Source organism: Octodon degus, unplaced genomic scaffold (genome assembly GCF_000260255.1).
Source record: "Octodon degus isolate 3935 unplaced genomic scaffold, OctDeg1.0 scaffold00046, whole genome shotgun sequence".
Classification (NCBI taxonomy): Eukaryota; Metazoa; Chordata; class Mammalia; order Rodentia; family Octodontidae; genus Octodon; species Octodon degus.
The window spans coordinates 8,839,499-8,859,738 of NW_004524622.1; the positions used below are offsets into that span (position 1 = coordinate 8,839,499).

Below are 20,240 nucleotides of genomic sequence, written 5' to 3' on the forward strand. Positions count from 1 at the left end.
TTTTTTTTGTGCAGGAGGGTCTCACTAAGTAGATAGGACTTGCAGTGATTCTCCTGTTTTCAGCTTCCAAAGTGCTAGGGTTACAGGTACCACCATACCTAGTCTCAATTGCCATCTCAGGTGCCAACATACCTAGTCTCAGTTGCCATCTCAGTGTGCCCCGGGGATGGGACTGGCATGGGAACCTAACCTTGACCCCTGCAGCTGTCTAAGCAGGCACTTTAATCTGCTGAGCTATCTGGCCAGCCCTTGGTTTGGTTTTCGAGACAGGGTCTCTGTATGTAGCCCAGGCTGGCCTCAAACTTACACAGATTCTCCTGCCTCATGCTCGGATTATAGGTGTGCGCCACCATGACCAGCTATGGATATTTACTCTTGTCATACGTTCTGCTTTTTATGAGCAGTGTATAGTGAGAGATGATGCCAGCTCAGGGGCTCCTTTGGTGGAGGAAAACATTCTTCTAGGCCCGTTCTACAGCCTATCTGTCTATATGAGGAAAGAGTACTATTCTGTGGGGCATTTTTTTAACCTACTTTTACTTCCTCCATTTCTTCATTGCTCCCTTCCTTCCTCCATTCCTTCCTTCCTTTTTATTTGGGAGGGATTGAAGGAAAGAAAATGGGGTCACAGAAGGGCCATGTGCTGTGCAAGGGTGGTTCCTGAGGACTAGAGAAGAGAGGTGTGGTGTTTCCTTAGCATCGCCCTCCGCTCCTCCCTTGCCCACGCTTTCTCTGTTCTTCCTGCTTTGCCACAAATCAGCGGGGTGATTGCATTCCTTGGGCAAGTCGTTTAATCGCTGCACATTTCTCATTTGGGGTTCAAGGAAGAGAACCAGCCCTGCTGCTGTGAACTACCACCCAAGGAGAATAGGATTACCTATAAAGTGAATGACACTTACAAACATGGGAGCCTTTGCTAGTATTAGGTTTGTAACATAGTATATATCTCATTTTCTAAGAGTTGAAGACTCACGTAGAAGAGTCCATGCGAAGCACCCTGCACCTGTTAGAAACCTCTATACTCTTGTTTTATTATTATTATTTTTTTAATGTATTTAGCACAGGGTCTACAGGGTCTCACTACACAGATGGAACTTGTAGTGATCCTTGCTGTTTTTCAGCCTCCCAAGTGCTGAGATTACAGGCGGACACCATCACTCCCAGTCTCAGTCTCTGGCTTAACACATCCCAGGGGTTGGGATCAACCTAGTCCCCGTGTCTGCCTAAGCAGGCACTTTAATCTGCTGAGCGGTGTGTTTGTGTGTGTGTGTGTGTGTGTGTGTGTGCGTGTGTGTGTGTGGTGTGGTGTGTTTGGTACATTTTAGATATACATAATGTTGATATTTGTTTGTAACTGTAGCTGATATAGCTTGATTCTTTTTTGCCCATTCCCCTACCTTTCCTTCAACCCCACTCCCCCTGCTTTATTTGCAAAAGCTTTGCTCTATTTTTACCTTCTTTTCTTGTCATTTTGTACTTTCCTATGCTAAGAGGTGGCAAGAGGTAAAAAGTGGAAGTGTTATTTGCTTAAACCTTGCTAAGTATCTAGAAAGGATTCCACATCAAGCCTATCGCTTTGGGAATTAACAGGCATTAATAAGCGCGAACCAAAACTAAAACAGAACTTGCAGCAGCACTATCTTGTTTGTCTTTGTGAGATGGGGTCTTGTGATGTTGCCTGGGCTGAACTTGAACTCCTTTTGACCCTCTTGCCCCAGCAACCCTCCTAGCTAGGACTGCGCATCAGTGTCATTGTGCCCTGTACAAAAGCACTTATCTTTATAATAGTGTTACTGTGGAATCATAGTGTTACTATGAAATCAGATTGCTGAGGATTCATTTTTTTGACCATAAATTCCTTTCAGAGGGTCAGAGCACAGAGTCAGAAAAGTGAACATTCTGCCTGAAACAAAGGCAAAGCATCTAATTATAGGGCAGGATTTTAGTTTATACCCATTTTTATGATCTACCTGGTGTATGAACTGAAGAATGTCTGTCCCTATGACTAAAGAGTAATATATGGGTAGTTTCTTGAGATATGTTATTTTTTAGATCAAGTAATACTTGGTAATTGTGGTCTTCAACTGTATTAATATATTGAGACATCTTAGAGCTTGTACCACTGCCTTGACATTGCACTGTCTACTACAGAAACTGCACAAAGCAGGTGTATTTTGTGGCGATGTTCTGATTCTGTTTTATGTCTGGCCTCATCTTTCACATTTGGGAGTACTGTAGGCCTTGAACTAAGCTTCCTCCTATGGTTTTGGAGTAGAAGGATTCTGGAGAAAGGAATTTCAACCGTTAGCGTGATCACTTGCCACGGGCTTATAGGTCATCATTTCTAAATGTGTCTACTGGCAAGCACAAGGTCCTGAGTTCGATCCCCAGTACCCCCTCAAAAAATTGGGTCTCACTTTAAATTTGTAGAGTGCTGTGGGAGTGGCATAGTAAGCAAAAGGCAAAATAAAATTTTCCAAAGTATTATTAAATAAGGCTGTGAAACATGTAAAGAGGTATGAAAAAAACCAAAACTGCAGAAGTGATTCTTTGCGTGTGCTAAGCACATGCTCTGCTGCCGGGTAGTAGATTCCCAGCCTCGGTGTAATTTTATTAACATCAGGCTTCTCACAGGTCTTACCCAGGTATCTCCTATTTGACTCCCTCCCCTGCCTCTTATTTAGCATGCTTCTACTCACACCCTTCCTAGATAAGTGTTAAGTGCCCCTTCTTGCGTTATTCCCATAATGCCCCAGAGACAATTCTGTCACCACACCTAGATTTCCTATCTGTTCCTGTTACTAGTCTGGGTTTTTTCAGAGCAAAGGCTCTGGTTTATTTATCTTTGTAGCCAACATATTTGGTACAGTATCTGGCTTTGTAATAGGACTTCTTAAATATTTGTTCTGATATGGGAGATAAAGTTGAATCCAGCAAGAGATTAAAGTTGAGCTTTACCCAGACCTGCCTTGATCCCAGCACTGTGGGAGCCTGAGGTGGGAGGATTGCTGATTATGGTCTAGCTTCTGCTGTCCTGTCACTGGCTAGTGTGGTCCTTGCTTTAATAGAAATGGAAAAAAACTTTAATTGGAAAGTTAAAGGGAAGATGGGAAAGGACTACAGCTAAGGTACTGGGGGTGGGACACTTTGATACAGGGGTTCAGACTGCCTACCTCCAAAGGTGAGCCCAGTTTAAAGATTCACTGGTGGCTGGGTGGCCATTGTTTCAGTCCTGTTGTCATAGCTCTGGAGTGAATCTTTTTGGCTAAGGGATGCTTTTCTTTCCAGAGAAGGATTATTTGTCTATGGTAGTTTCAGTCTGCTGGGGCTCCACCTTCCTTGGAGTCCAGGTGATGACAGGTTTGGGATGTGGCTGGAGACTTCCAGCCCAAGTTGAATGTCTCTGGAAATTCCATATTCTGGTGTCCTCAGTCTTGAAAGGAGCAAGATTGAATAATTCTAAGGCAACAAAGGATACAAAATGGCTAAGATTTGTTCTTAGTTACCTAAAGGGAATCTGTAAGTTCAAGTGAAGACTCACGATTCATAGCAGAAATGGTCTGTAACTGTCCCAGAAGAGAACATAAGTCATATTTTTGTTGAGTAGGCAGTAAGGGCCCAGGATTTTGTGTTTCCCATCTCTGTGGTAGTCCCTTACTGTGGTCATGTCTACATCAGTCTCAGAGTGGGTGTTTGTTGATGGAGATTGGAATTAACTTTCCAATGTAGTTCTTTGTAAAGGCCCTGGGTTTTACCAAAATGGAAGAAAAAAATTGTAATTGTAACTTTCTGTGAAATGATTTTGGGCAAGTGGCTCAAGCTTCTTGAGCTTGTTTTGTTTCCTTATGGGTATAATGAGAGTAGCCCTCCTGGAGATCTTACTTAAGTGCAGTGTTATTCTATGGTAGGTTCTGATATTTTGTATTTCTAACAAGCTTCATGAACTACAGAGAACTAATTAACATGTAATGGCTCTTTTAGCTTTTACCATCTGTGATTGTAGTCATTGTTTTAAATTCTGAACAAAATATGTCATAACTACTAAACACCTCTCCAGTTTATCAGAGTGCTAAAAACTGACAATTTTGTATCATATGAAGTTTATAGTATATAATAATGTCCCTAAAATTGAAAATAATCTTATTGCTCCTAAAATTCTGACTTTGACAAGTTAAAAATATCAAATAAATGTCTGGAAAAGCATTTGAGTTAGCACTTCTTGTCATCTAAAATGTCAGAATGCTTGCTTATTGGTGAACATTTGCAATAAGCAAAGTTACCCTTAGAGACTTTATGCTAATGCTGGAGCTGAGATGCATAGACATGTGACCTCATGAGTATAAATACAATAGAGAGACAGGCAAGCTGTCGCTGAGTTAATCATCAGAGGAGTTTCCAATCACTTCCTTCAGCTCTCCAGAAGGTAAGAATCAAATCTTTGTAAAAAGCATTGGTGATAATGTCATTGAATATCGAATGCTGGGAATGAGTCTTGTTTGAAAATGTTACTTCTGTTTTCTTTTGACTTTAATTTCTCAAGAAATCATGATACTTGATTTGAGAACACTGTAAGCTTAGAAACTTATAGCTGATCTTGATCCTGTGTACAAATGTCTAAAAGTGGTTGCACTGATTTTTATGTGTAATTTACAGAATAAATTTTATGTCTTTATTCTCAGCCATACCAAGAATATGAATCAGGCACAGCTTTGGTATCTAAATAAGTTATGTCTGTGCTTGTGATAGACTGTAATCACTGAAAGACGTTTCTTACTGCTCCAGAGGTCTCAAGCTTAGCTCTTCAGTCCACACTACCTGTATACTATTCTGTTTTAACTTCAGTATGTTTTGTTTTTGGCAGAACCAGGGATTGAACTCAGACCCTTGCACTTGCCAGGGAAGCGTTTATTCTACTGAGCCATCTCCCCAGCCCCAACTTCAGTATTTTTTTGTCTGAGAAAACTGAAATCTATACAAGGGAAACAGAAACCCTAAAAAAAAGTACAACATGTAGCCTATAGATGAAGTGGCTATATTTACTTGCTATAATGGATTTTCCACCTGCCTTAGGATAAGACAGTTTATACTGCCAAAGTGACCTTTGTTTCGTCTTCCCACAATAAGCATGGGTTAAACAGTTTTCGTTTGATTGTGTTTAGCCCTGTTTTCCCCTGAACAGTGATGCTGAACCTGTGGCACGTAATTCGGTATAAATGATGGTGACAAAAGCAAATAGCCTTTGGAGTCCTTCGCTAGAAACCTGGCCCCTTTTCTCCATATAATAAAGCCTTGCTTAGGGTGGCAGGGTTTCTTACTGGAGGTGACCTCGTGGCTTATTTAGTATTACATTGCTGCTAGTTTGGAACTTACTTTTAAATAGTGATTTGTATTGAACTCAACTATTTACAGGAGGCATTGGCTGTGTTCTGAATAGGTTGTCCTTTAGGAAGCATTAGCCAGCACTGTTCTCTAAGGTTCCTTGTGCCCCTCTTTGGAGTCTTAAGGAGACCTCTTCCTGTTATCCTGAGAATGTTTTTTAACATGAAATACTGTAATGTTTTAGACTTTGCAGTCAGATGTTTTCATTTGTCTTTAACTTTTTTTGCTGGGGACTGAACTCCCTAATGGTAGGCAAATGCTCTCTACTATTGAGTGTACCCCCCAGCCTGCTCTTTGACATTGATCTTGTGTTTTATGTCTAATAAAGTAAAAAATGATTGTTAATGATGACTTTTCACTTCCAGCTGGGGTGATGGCTCAGGAGAATAAGCGCTTGAGGGCCTGAATTCAATCCCTGGTTTCGCCAAAAAAAGAAAAAAGACTTTTCACTTCCAAATTGGTTTGAAATTTTTGAATGTATCTTTATAATCTCAGAATGTTAGCATTGTATTTTATCTTTTGCTTTTCAAGAAATATTTTACGGGGCCAAGAAGATAACTTGGCAGTCTAAGCACCTGGTTGGCAAGTGCAAGGACCTGGGTTTGATCCCTGATACCACATGCTGTGGCACTGCTGTGCCGAGCCAGATACTGAAACCTGGCATGGTGGCACACGCCTGTAATCTCGGTGCTGGGGAGGCTGAGACAGGAGAATCGCTTATTTATTATATATCATTTATTATATATCATGAGTCTAAGCTGTATAGCAAGACCCTATGCCACATAAATAAATATTTTATAAAAAAAATATTTTTCTATAGAGTAAGACCAGTAGGCTTGTTTGTGCAAAATATGATTTTTAAACATTGGTGTTACACATTTAGTATGATCTGTAGTATCAATCATGAAAATGCTATATATCATCTCTCAAGATCTAAGGAACAGTCTTTATAGAAACAAACTTCTTGGGTTTATCAATTGTTATTCAGATTGCATGACAAATTATAGATAATTTCCATATATTCTCTTAAACCAATCTAGACTTTTGTTTTTTGAGACAGGGTCTTATGATGTAATCTGTGCTGGTCTTGGGCCAACTTTGTAGCCCAGGCTGGCCTCAGTGATCCTCTGGCCTCAGACTCCCCATTACTGGGATTATAGGCATGCATCATCATGCCTGGTTTCGAATGTCTAGACTTTTCCCTCTTTATATTTCAAATTTTAACATCTAGTGTTTTATCCAAAACAGTTGTCTGCCTACTTAACCCCCTTCCCTTCCTCTGATTTACCTTTAAATCAGAAGCTATCAGTATTTTAGGACAGTCAGTTCCACTTTGGGGAGGTAGTAGTGGGGGTTACCCACTACTACCAAGGGCCTTCTCACTGAGCTACATCCACAGCCCACCCCCACCCCCTTTTTTGGTATAGGGGATTGAACTCAGGGCCTTGTGCACCACCAAGCCATATCCCCAACCTCCCGTCACAAATTTTGAGACAGAATCTCTCTAAGTTGCTCAGACTGGGCTTGAGTTTGTAATCCTCCTGCCTCAGCCCTCTCACACCTGCCAAATCCACTTCTTTTGTTTTCTGGGTGAGAAGCCATTACACCAATACAGGTTCACATAATCTTGTCGTTCGTGGTTTCACACTTGCTTTTGGCTTTACTGGATTGGTACATGAACCTGCCAACAACAATATGTTCAGGTTTCTCTCTCTGCGCCCCTCCTTCCTTTACTCCATGCCCCCTCCTTCCCTTGCTGTCTGCTTTCCTGCCTCCCTCTCTCCTTCCCTCCCTCTCTAGGTTTTTGTCTCTTAAGCAAAAATAACATCTGAGCTGGGCAGGGCAGCATAATCCCCACAATTTGGGAGGCTAAGGTAGGATTGTGATTTCAGGGGTAACCTGGCAACATAATGAGACTCCATCTCTAAATAAATAAATAACCTGCTCTCAAAAAATTTAACATGGAAAAATCTTTTCACTGCATTAATGCAGTGCCAGCTAACCTTTTTAGAATTCTGTGTGCTGCTAATCCTTTCCTATCATTGTGTCTCTAGCCTTCCTAGAGAAGAAAAGAAAATTATCAGAGGAAGCACTTTGTAAGAGAATGTATATAACATCTCTGTTATGGTTGCCACACTGTTCCTGTCCTGGCATTCAACTCTGCAGTGGATTACAAAAATTATTTGGAATCTTTCCAAGTTTTTCTTTGTTTTATATGCTTGCTTGGCTTTGTTGCTTTCATAGAACAGCCCATGCTCCTTACCTTGTGTCAAGGCTTTGCGTGATTGTTCCTTACTGAGGATTACTCCCTGTGCTCTATGTTGTCTTAATGTGTATCAGATCCATGGGCTCCAGATCTTCCGTAGCCTTGAGCATCGTCAGGTTGAGCAATGTTTTGGTTGACCCAGTAATAATTCTTACATAACTTCTCACCTCATGGTAGCAAATGACCTTTGAAATACATATGAAAGTAGTTATTGGGAAAACTATTCTAGGTCGGTGCACTCACCAGCTCATGGCCCAACCTACCCTGTGTCAAATCCCAGTCCATGTACTCATCTAGACATAAATATGGCTCTATGAAAGCAGTATAGTCAGCATTTCTCTGCGAGAATGAGGGCTGAGGTAGGAGACAAGAATGACTACACCCTGAAGGTAGGCTGTGGTTTCCTCCAGGGTGAGGGATGTAGCTCAGTGTTACAGAGCATATTCAGCACACCCTAGGCCCTGCAAGTGTCCTCCAAATATTTTTTTAAATGTGATGATGTATTATATGAAGTTGCTTAATGTTATTTTTTGTCCTTTTATTTATTTTTTTTCCTTTTAAAAATAGCCAGACTTCAACAATTAATTTTTTTTCTCAGCTTTCAAAGAAAATTGTACAGCAAAATGAATAATCCAGCTGTGAAGAGAATAGGAAATCACATTATCAAATCTCCCGAAGACAAGCGAGAATACCGTGGCCTGGAGCTGGCAAACGGTATCAAAGTGCTTCTCATCAGTGATCCCACCACGGATAAGTCTTCAGCAGCCCTTGATGTACACATAGGTAGGACTTCAAATTTAAATTGAACTTTGTTGAGTTTCATTAAGCTAATGGTCATATTTAGTAGAACTTTATATTTGAGTGAATAAAAATCCAGTAATCAGTTCAATGTACATTAATTTTACTGATTTTTAATACCTTATTTTGTAATAGAACCCCTATACATTTATTGATAAACTGCAATCATCTGAGTCACAATTATCTTACATTTACTTAAAGCATCTTGTTAGGTTCTCACCTAAGGTGACCTAGCAGCGAGGAAATCATTCCCACCTTACAGTAGTGTTCTGGTTTTTAACTTTGGCACACTTAGTGTCCTGTTTGTAGGTTCTTGCATGCACATTTCTTCTACATTTCAATTAGATTGCTTTTAGCTGGGCATTGTGGAGCATGTCTGTAATCCCAGCACTCAGAAAGCTGATGCAGGAGGATCCCTGGGAGTTCAAGGTCAGCCTGGGCTACAAAGTGGCCAACCTGTACTGCATAGTGAAACTCTCAAAAAGACCATTAAAAACAAACAAACAAACAAACAAAAGATTGCATTTTACTTCTGTGTCTACTTAGCAAGATAGTTCAGTTTTTCATAGCTTGTTTTGTGGGGGAGGGGGTGGGAGGAGTTACTGGGGATTGAATTCTTGTCTTGTGTATGTGGGGCGCTACCACTGAGCTATAGCCCACGGCTTTTTTTTTTTTTTTTTTTTTGCCCATGGCTTTTAAAGTTTATTGTGAGACACTCTTGCTGAATTGACCAGGCTGACCTCAGAGTTCTAATCCTCTTTCCCTAGCTTCCTGAGCAGCTAGGATTAAGTCATGTATCACTCCATGCCTGGCTAGTAGGTTTTTATTTTTTATTTTTTTTAATTCCATGATATTTTAGAATTGAGAAATTAAGATATTAATTACAATTAATAAATTATCTCCAACATAATGCAAACTGTTTGCAAATACCTGTTTTGCACTAGATCCTTAAAGATAGATACATATTGAAGTGACTAAACATAGGTAAAAATAATGCCTAAAATTTTAGTAACAGAGCTACTTATCTTGAAGCCTCTTAGCTGCATGCTGCCTTATAATTTAAAAAAAAAAAAAAAAAAAGTAACAAGGAAGTTTTAGATTGTATATAGCAGTGAACTCAGCTCCTTCTTTCCCTCCTGTGAGGAAACTATTGTCCAGAGAGGTTAAATAATCTGCCAGTGTACCAACTCAGTAATGTTGAGAATTGGAGCTACGCAATTGGTAATAGCTAGATCTTGGAAACCACCTAAGTGACTATCAACCAAGGAATGGATAAAAAAGACGGGGTCTTTTTATACAATGGAGTACTGCTTAGCTATAAAGAAGGACAAACAGGAGACTTTTATAGGTAAGTAGATGCGACTTGAGACCATACTTAAAAGGGAAATAAATGAGCCACACATACACAAACATCGTATTATCTCCCTAGTGGAGAAGCTCAAAGAATAAGATACAAAATGTGTAAGAGATATTGTAAAATGGGAGGAAACTATTCAACAGGAAAGAGAAACTGGGATGGGGGATGGAGAAATGAAGGAAAGGAAAAGCAGAATATGTAAGATAGTTAATATAGTTATACTACTAAGTTCTCTTAGCTCACTGTAAAGAAAGGTTTGTTGTGCTGATATTCTTTAAACAATTAAATGCCTATATCTTGTATTTTGAGTAACTAATTTAAAGATAACAATGCATGATGTATTAACCCTTATTATTATTATTATTATTATTAAATTTTTTGGTTCTGGAAATTGAACTCAGGACCTTGCACTTTCCAGGAAGGTGCTTGTAGCACGGAGCTATGTTCCTGGCCTATTACCCTCCTATTACCTTTTTTGAAAAATTTTTTTCTCTTTAAAAAAAAAGGGGAGGGGGCGGGGAGATGGCTCAGTGGAATAAGCACTTCCCTGGCAAGTGGAAGGGCCTGAGTTCAATCCCTGGTTCCAAAAAAAAAAAAAAAAAAAAAATAGAGGCTAGAATTCAGGTCTTCTAATCATTCATTTACCTCCTAAATATTATAACTTTAGAGCATCTTATTCTTAACTTCCTCTGATTATGTGACTGTAGTATCTTTTGACATGAAAGATAATTTGTTCTATATGTGTTTTCTCTTTCAGGTTCATTATCAGATCCTCCAAATATTGCTGGCTTAAGTCATTTTTGTGAACATATGCTTTTTTTGGGGACAAAGAAATATCCTAAAGAAAATGAATACAGCCAGTTTCTCAGTGAGCATGCAGGAAGTTCGAATGCCTTCACTAGTGGAGAACATACAAATTACTATTTTGATGTTTCTCATGAACATCTGGAAGGTGCCCTAGACAGGTAATACTGAATATACTCTAAATTATCCACATTTATGCACTTAATCACTTTAATAGAAATAATAGTAGGTTTTCTGTTTGTTTAACAAAGATGGCTCCACCACTTGATCACTTAACAAAATACATTTTAGCCAGCTTTTTCCTTTATTCTGTAAAAAAGGAAGGGTAATGGGAGATATCATAGTTTTACTTCTGGTAAAGGAATAATGGCAAGACTTTATGTTTATTTTTTGTCTTTTTGAGGCAGGATTTCACAGTGAAGTTCAAGCTGGCCTTGAATTCACTTTGTATCCTAGGCAGGCCTCAAACATAGCAATCCTCCTGCCTCAGTCTCCCTAGTGCTAGGATTACAAACTTGTGCCATCATGCCTGGCCCTATTGGCAAGACTTTAAACCAACCTTCAGGCCTACAGAATATATTGATTTATAAAATTCTCCCCTGCCGTTTCCATCCTACTTGGTGTTGTAGCTAATGTACATGGTGAATAGCCTGTGGTTAATGTGGATCACTTTTCAAAAATGCATCCTCTTCCAGATTGTTAGACCTGAATCATCCTGTTCTTTAGTTCCTCACTTAAGGAATAATGTTTTGACGTGTTTGAAACCTAGAAGGTATTCTCCGGAGAAAGCTCCATTAGGGGGGCCAGGGAGATGGCTCAGTAGAATAAGTGCTTCCCTGGCAAGCACAAGGACCTCAGTTCAATCCCCGGCAAAAAAAAAAAAAAAAAAAAAAAAGAAAGCTCCATTAGGATAGTTCAACTTCTTGGTCCATTTCTGCACAGCCGACAGTGTCCTTTTATCTTTTTTTGTGTTACTGGGGCTTAGACCCAGGAATTCATGAATTCTAGGCAAGTGCTGTACTACTGAGCTCCACTCCCACCCAGCCTTTCATTTTTCATTTTGAGACAGCTTTTTGCTAATTGGCCAGGCTGGCCTTGAACTTGTGAGCCTCCTACTTTGGTGTCTTAAGTAACAAGGATTATAGGCGTGTGCCACTATGCCTCCCTGCAGTCAACAATTTTTTAGTTTTTGTTGTGTTAGTGATTTATTATTAGAAGTGTAATTTCTGTCTGGTGAATTTTTACAGTTTTATAGATTTCTGTATTACTAAGGTATAGTTCTATAGCATTTTGAAGTTCGAATTTTATTTTTTGGTCATTTTTGAGATGGAATTTCATTGTGTAGTTCAGATTGGCCTTGAACTCACAGTAATCGTCCTGCTTTGGCCTTCGAAGTGCTAGGATTACAGACACGTGCTACTGTGCCCGACTATTGGTTTGTTGTTTTGATGGTAGGGAGGTTTTATGTTTATTAAAGGTAAGAAGAGAAAACTCTGCAAAGTGAGTTTGGGCCAAGCAAAAGTAGGAAAAGAAATACTCTCCAAGATGAGAATAGGTTCCTATAGAGAAGATAGTAACCTAAAATTTAACACTGCAATTTTATTCATTGTCAGCTTTATTTGCTTGTTCATATTTTAAAAAGTGAATAGTCTTTTTTTTTTAAGTACCAGTAATTGTACCCAGGGCCTCACACATATTAAACAAGCATACTACCACTGAGCTACATCTCTAGCCCTTGTATTTATTCTTTAGCACAGAGAATATTAATGAGACAAAGGCATGGGTTCATGATATGTGACTGGGTCAAAATATTCTTTCCTACTTATTCTGTGTTGTGTCTCAGTCTTTAGGCTTGAGGTATAGACGTCTTTTGTAAATATTCCCAAAAGATTTCCATTAAGGAGTTCTATGGGTCATATACTGAATTTAATTTTTTGCTTTGCAGAGCAAATTTTATATATATAAAACACATCTGTATGGTGGAATATTTGTGTTATATAGGGTAGAGTAAAAAGTCGCTGTGTAAGAGCATCTTTTTAAAAATTGGATTCTTTGTTATAAACATCATTGTCTGTATCTGTACAGCTTTGATCTATAGTTGTTAGGTGGTTCTGCTAGCCTAAAGTATTCAAAAAGGTGAAAAAAAAGGTTACATGTCTCTATCTCTTTTCATAAATCTTGAATTGTAAACCCCAGGTAGATGGAGTTTCTTTTTGGCTTAGCATGTTATTGTTGAAGTACTTAGCACAGTATCATAGTCATTATGCACTTAAAATAAATGTTAAGTAATGACAGCCATCTCTTTGACAGCTGGACTCATGTGGTAACTGAATTGTTTATAGATTTTCTTACATCCCTCTGAACAATAGTGCTGTTCAGAATGCCCACTCTTGGCTTCATCTGAATTCTGGATCTTGTTCCTGTATGATAGGATCTAACATTTCTTGAAAAGAATTGCTTCGTGAAATCATGACACAAATTACTGCCTTAGAAGAATTTAAGGTATCAATACCCTCAAATACTTGAGGGTATTTGAGTTAAATTTTATTATTGTTAAAGAGTAGCCTCAACAAAAAGTGGTTACTTTTGTTAAAATGGTCGATTTTATTTACTGAATCACTGCTTATTAAAAATTCATAGACTGTATTTTAATGTTTCATAAGAGTAGCGAGGTCAAACTACTATGTCATAGCTCGGGTGTGTCAGTGTAGTTTTTTTGAGTTCCTTTAAGGAGGCGAAAAAAGAAAAGAAGAGCACAGCATGGTGGTACATGCCAGTAATCATAATCTGGGAGGCTGAGATGAGGATCACAAATTCAAGCCTAGTTTGGGTAATTTAGTGATACTTTGTCCCAAAAATAAAAACTTGGGGAAAAAAGTAGAGGGGGATGTGGCACAGTGCAGAGGGTTCAGTCCCCAGCACTACATAAAAAAGAAGACAAAGATTCAAATCATGTCTTTTTGAAAGTCATTTAGTCAGGGGTGATGGTGCATGCTTGTAATCCCAACACTACAGAGGCTGAGACAGTAGGATTGCTGCTAGTTTGAGGTCAGTTTGAACTGCATAGTGAAATCCTGTCTCAAAAAGACAAAAAAAGGTCATTTAATTTTTGCCTCCTGAGGCACCTGAGTCTTACACCTAAATCTATAAAGTTAAGATTATTGGACCAAGAACAATTTTCCTATTTTCTACTTTTTTGTCTTCTTCAGAGAACTAACTATATAAAACAAGGTTTTTCATAGGAATTGCAAGTCTTTTTTTTTTTTTTTTTTTTTTTTTTTTGGTGGTGGGAGGTTACTGAGAATTAAACTAAGGGCTTCTGTAGTGAGGTGAATCCAGACTTTTTAAATTTTACAATTTTGAGACAGCACAAAGTCACTAAGTTGTCTAGACTAGTAGGTACCATAATTGGTAATCTTAAATAATCTACTACTTTCCCCATGAGCCTTCCTTGACCTTTTGGTATTATTTGCTTATGTTTCCCACTAATTATTTAACATCTCTGAAACAGATAAGCTCTGACTTTATATATGTCCAGTGTTCAGCAAGATAGCTCAGAGGACTAAAGCACCTGCTCAGCCAAGCTAAGGCAAGTACAGGGACTGTGGTTCAATCCCCAGTACTACGTGCCACACCAGCCCTGCCCCCAGGGTGGACTGGGCCGGCCAAAGTCCGGGTGTAGTGGCACATGCCTGTAATCCCCGCGCTGGGGAGGTCCAAGCTGCAGAGGGAGACCCTGCAACAACCAAATACATTAAAAAATAAATAAATGTCCAACGTTACATTTTTCTTCTGTTATTTAGAACTTAGAGTTTATATTCTTTTTTCTTAGTAACAAAATAGTTTTTTTCTGATGTTATACAATTCATATTTTCTAAAGGATTCGGAACTTTTTTTCCTTCATTTTATGTATTTGGTACAGGGTGTCACTATGCTCAGACTCATAGTGATCCTCTTGTTTTCAGCCTCCCCAGCGCTGAGATTACAGGCATGCACCATCACGCCTGGACCTGTGGCCAGCTCGGCACGCCCGAGGGCAGGGCCAGCGCGGCATGTGGTTTCGGGGATGGAGCCCTGGTCCCTGCGCTTGCCTAAGCAGGCTCTCAGTTCACTGTGCTATCTTGCTGGCCCTTTTGATGCTAGTTTTTAAAGCCTAGTCTTTCCAAATAACAGTTTTCAAGTTAATTATGTTTCACACCCTTAGGTTTGCGCAGTTTTTCCTGTGCCCCTTGTTTGATGAGAGTTGCAAAGACAGAGAAGTGAATGCAGTGGATTCAGAACATGAAAAGAATGTGATGAATGATGCCTGGAGACTCTTTCAGTTGGAGAAAGCTACAGGGAATCCCAAACACCCCTTCAGCAAATTTGGGACAGGTTTGTCAACGGTGGCTTTCATACAGTAGGGCTCTTTGACCCAATTTAAACTCTTTACATGGTGTTGTATTTTACAGTTAAGAATACACAATTTCAAATTTTCTCATTCAAATAGCTGTCTAAATGTTTAATGAGAAGAGTGGTTGCAGTTGTGAACAGATATTAACCAGTATTTCAAAGGGAGAAGATAATAGATTCTTTTATACTAGAGTGTACCTTCCAAATGGAAGTGTTTTTTTTAAGGTTCTCTTCAAAGCTTTTCTAATCCTCCTACCCAAATTGCATTTACCTCCACTCAGCCAAATGTGGAACATCTGCTATGGGGGCAGACACATGGGAGATGGAATACAAGGCCTCTGCTCGCAGCAGGGAATAAGAGGTAGGGATGACAGGGAGTAGAAGAAAATGAATGTGGAGGTTCTTGATTTTATAATTGTGCCCTTTTTCTTTATTCAGTTTTTAATTAGAAAGTACATATTTAATTTAAACATTTCAATAGTACAAAAGTATTTAAAAGTATAAAGCAAAAAGTGTTAAGGTGTGTTATATGCATGTACCAAGTCTCCATGAGGAGGTGATCATTATGTATTATTAACGTGTAGTAATGAAAAAAAAATAGTAAAATTAATCTTCAAAAAATAAAGTAAAAGATAAAAGTAAAGCTGGGCATGTTAGCACATGTCTGTAATCCCAGCACTGGGGAGGCTGAGGCAGGAGGATCATTGAAAGTTTTAGACGAGCCTGGGCTACAAAGTGAGCTCAAGGCCAGCCTGAACTGCATAGCAAGATCCTGTCTCAAAAAGACAAAAAAAAAAAAAAAAAATCAAAACCTATTTTCATTTCACTTTTTCACATCTACTCTTGCCGGTTCCACTCACCAGCAGTAATCTTTTTTTTTTTTTTTTTTTTTTTTTTTTAATAGGTTACTGTTCTTTTAAAATGTTTTATGGGCTATAAAAATGATAATTCACTTAATGCACTTAGAAATGCACTTATTTTGAAAGCTAATTTTGGGAGAAATTTAAGAATATAAAGTCCTTTTTTAAAAAATGATAAATAGATACCATTCTCAGCCATGCAATAGCAACCAGGGAAGTTATTGTAGCTTTATTAAACAAAAAGGAAAAGAAAAAATAAAACTAGAAGGAGTTTTCAAAAATTGCACCTAGAAGCAGTGATGCTAAGTAATGTAGTCCTTAAAGTATAATGCTGACTTTTTAAAAAGATTATTTTCAGCTGGGTGTGGAGGTACCCCCTGCAGTCCTTCATCATCACTCAGGCTGAAGCGGGAGGCTCTGAATTTTGAGCCCAGCCTGGACAGCTGAGCAACTTAGCATGACCCTGTCTCAAAATAACAAATTTAAAAGGTTAGAGCTGTAGCTCAGTGTGAAAGTCCTGGTTGAATTCCCAGTACCACAAAACAAAGAATTAAGCAAAAGATATAACTATGGAGCATGTAATCACATTTGAATGCCCAATAAACATGAGAGAGATGCTAAAATCATTAGTAATCAGAGAGATAAAAAGGGAAACATACCACTTTAAGCTGAACACAGTGGTATGCCACCTCTAATTCTGGCATTCAGGGAGGCTGAAGCAGGGCGATCTCAAATTCAAGACCAGTCTAGACAACTTAATGAGACCCTGTCTCAAAGTAAAAAAAAGAAGTGGGACTGTATGTCAGTGCAAAGGCCTGGATTAAATTCCTAGTACAGGATGGATTGGTTATTTCATGCCTTTAATATCTGTTAGATTGGTAATAATTTGAAGTCAGACAAAGGTGACTAGTCAGACCAGGTGTGTTAAGAATGTAAAAAATCAGAAATTATACGTTATTGAGAAAATAAATTGTTTTAGCCACCTTGGTAATGCCTAATAAAATGGTGTCCCTGTCCATTAACACTGGGAATCTAGTTCTTGACATATATCCTAGAAATAAACTGCATTAACATTTATGCACCAAGAGTTCATGAGAATGTCATGAGGCAGTTTTGTAGTAGTAAAAAATGAGGGCCGGCCAGATAGCTCAGCTGACATCGGGCTCCAACTGTCTTATTATTTGAGGGGAAAATAGATTTGCACCCAATATAGCATAATATAAATTTGAGTAAACTTGGTTGTGAGTACAGGAGTATTAATTGCATGCTTCTAGATATTTAAGTATTTAAAATGTATTTCACAGTTTTAAAATTGGAAGAGAAATGTGATGTTTTGTGTACCTGTTTAGCCAAAAGGGCAAAAAAAACAAAGAAGAAGAAAGACAGAGGATGACACTCTTCAAGATAAATAGGAGATAGCTTTTGTATTTTTAAAATTCTTATTAAGTGTATTTTGTTTTTGATGTGAGGATTATTTGCTTATACCATCTTGGTGTCTGTGTCAAAAGAAGCTTGTGTGCTGCGTTTTCCTCATGAGCGTTTGTTGTTTTGCAAACTTCTCTTACCAGATGTGTCAGGACCCCCAGATGCTGGTCTTCCTTTGTCTTGAGGATTCACATGCTCTGAGTTCTTAAATTTTGAAATTGGTATCTGGCAATAAGTTTTTTGCTTTGTGTCAGCTACTTTCTTTGAAAGTTGTTTTTATACGTATTGTGGGTTAAATCTGTCTGCACAAGCCAGTCATGCTGGTGGCATATACCTGTAATCCCAGCACTCAGGAGACTGAGGCGGGAAGATCACTATAAGTTTAAGGGTAACCTGGGCTGCATAGTGTGACCCTGTCTCAAAAAAACGAACAAACAAACAAAACCCAAAAGCCATTTTAACACAGAGCTTCATGAACCCTTGTGTCACTTTCCTCCTAGCCTCCAAGTCCATCCAGGAGTCTCAGCTTTTATTAGCATTTTCCCTCTGAACTTGAGCAGTCCAAGCTATGAATCGCTGCTCTACTAGCAGCTAATTGAGAGACTAGACAAGTTTCTTAACTTGTTAAGACTGTTTTACCCATATCCAGTTGTGAGACTTATGTGAGATTGTGTATGTGAAGTGGTTGTTAAAACATCTGGCCATAATAATGCCCATAAATAATAATAAACTTATAAATGACAATACAGAAGCTGTGGGAAGGACATCAAGACTTTGAAAGGGTCCTTTCTGTGAAAGATGATCAGCCAAGAGCCTCTGCAAGAGTCTGTGCATTAGACAAAACAACTATAGGTCTAGGACCAGTGAGATAGCTCAGCAGACTAAGGGCCTGCTTAGGCAAGCACAAGGATCAGCGTTCAATTCCCGGCACCACATGCTGTGTCAGCCCTGCATCCTGGCCCGCTGAGCCACCGAGACCATGCGTGGTGATGCATGCCTGTCATCCCAGCCGTGGGGAGGCTGCGACTGGAGGATCACTAGTAGTCTGAGCTGCATAGTGAGATCCTGTACCAAATACATTTTTTAAAAAAGAAATCTATTGGTTTTACATTGTTAGAGAAATATATCATTTCCTTTTTACACGGATTTCACGGCTGATACCTACATGCCTTTCTTCCTTTATCATTCACATGTGCCATTATAATTCTATAGTTTTTGGTAAATGGAAACCTTTTCTCTGCCCTGTTTTGAGATTGTTTTGGTTTGATGTGTTGTTTTTTGAGTTTGGTGTCCCTTGTTGCCCTCCCCCAAATTCAAGTGGGAGCAGTTAAATATTTTTACCAGTGGTTTTGGAATAGAAAGGGAAAATCTTGTTTCTGTTTTTTTTTAACCCCTTATTGCTGGAGATTGAACCCAGTGCCTTACATATGGTAAGTAAGAACTCTACTGAACTCTTCCTAGTTTTATAATGAGACCCTGTCTCAAAAAACCAACAGAAATGAACTTTCTGGAATATTTCCTTTTCAGATATTCCCTGCTCGTCCAGAGCAGCTGTCTGCCTTCCCTCTCTCTTCCCCCTTTCTCCCGCCTTTAAATAAATCATCTTTTACTTAAAAAAAAAATGAAAAGAAGTGTAACCAGCATCTTTGATGAAAGATGCTTAAAGTTTAGATGCAGAGGCAAAGCAAATCCACAATTTCACTGGAGTATAATTCTAGCTTTGATATTCAGGGATTGTGATCTCTCCTTTTTCTTTTTCCTCTTTCTGATTTTTATTGCATGCTTGAAATGTTTAATTTGCACAGTAATGTGCTGTGCCGGCCCCACCCCCAGGGTGCGCTGAGACGGTGATTGAGACTGTGTGGTGGCATGTGCCTGTAATCCCATCTCTTGGAAGGCTAAACACAGGAAAATCACTACAAGTTCAGCTACATAGTGATACCCTGTAGACCCTGTACTAAAATACAAAAATAAATAAATAACTATATAAAAAATAAAAATTAATTGCACAGTAATGCTAATTAGGTATATTAAAATATGCCTGTCTTATTCATGAATCAACTAAGATTTAAAAGTAATTGCACATAGTCCGTCAGCTGGAATCAAGACTTGAATACAGGTTTGGAAAGTTTTGAAATTTCATTAATTTATTCTGTACTGGGGGTTGAACCCATAGCCACTCTACCACCAAGCTTCATCTCCAGCCCTTTAAACAAATTTTTTTTGAGATAGAATCTCAACAGGTTGCTCAGGCTGGACTCATACTTGAGATGCTCTTGCTCCAGCTTCCCTAAGTGCTGGATTACAAGGTGTATGCCAACATGCATGGCTCACGTTCGAAGCTTTTAACTTTAGCTGTTCTATCTGGCCTGCTTTAATGTTGCCTCACATTGAGATATCAAAGGAGATACAACTTCAGTTCTCCTGAAAGGGAGGTTGGATTGGCTTTCACAGAAAGAAGAACAATTCCAGCAGAAAAGGAATGGGTTTTATTATTTTATGAGCATTAAGTGTTCTATACTGGATAGGGGTTTTTGCTTAATACAATCTCCCTAAACCTTCACCACAGTACTGAAATTTCCTCACCCTGTTTGAGAGATGCCAACAGTGATACTAAGAATAACTAGGCCGAAGTTTCATACCCTTGCGATGAGTACAGGAAACAGGGAGGTAGAGTGGTAATGAAATTGTCCTTGGTGCCAAAGCAGTTGGAACTCAAAGCCTGTTCTGCCAGGTGGAGTAATGCATACCTGTAATCCCAGTGACTCAGGAGGCCCACAATGGAGGAGGGCAGGTTGGATGCCAAGCTGGGCAATTTTGCAAGACCCTGTCTCAAAATACAAAAGGAAAACTAGGTGGGTGTGAACTGTGGTGGTGGAGCACTTAACTTTGGATGCTCAAGGCCCTGAGTTTCAATCTTGACCACACACTAAAACTCAACAATAAGTCAATGTTCTTT

General features: G+C 39.0%; 1 protein-coding gene across 1 annotated transcript in view; it reads left to right on the plus strand.

The window, feature by feature from the left end:
* Window positions 1–20,240, plus strand: part of Ide (insulin degrading enzyme) — a 123,401-nt gene that overhangs the window by 24,827 nt on the left and 78,334 nt on the right. Inside the window, exons 2-4 of the mRNA XM_004632094.2 lie at window positions 8,244–8,428; window positions 10,558–10,765; window positions 14,809–14,978. Coding sequence (XP_004632151.1) covers window positions 8,244–8,428; window positions 10,558–10,765; window positions 14,809–14,978 — 563 coding nt within the window. The remainder of the gene's footprint in view (window positions 1–8,243; window positions 8,429–10,557; window positions 10,766–14,808; window positions 14,979–20,240) is intronic.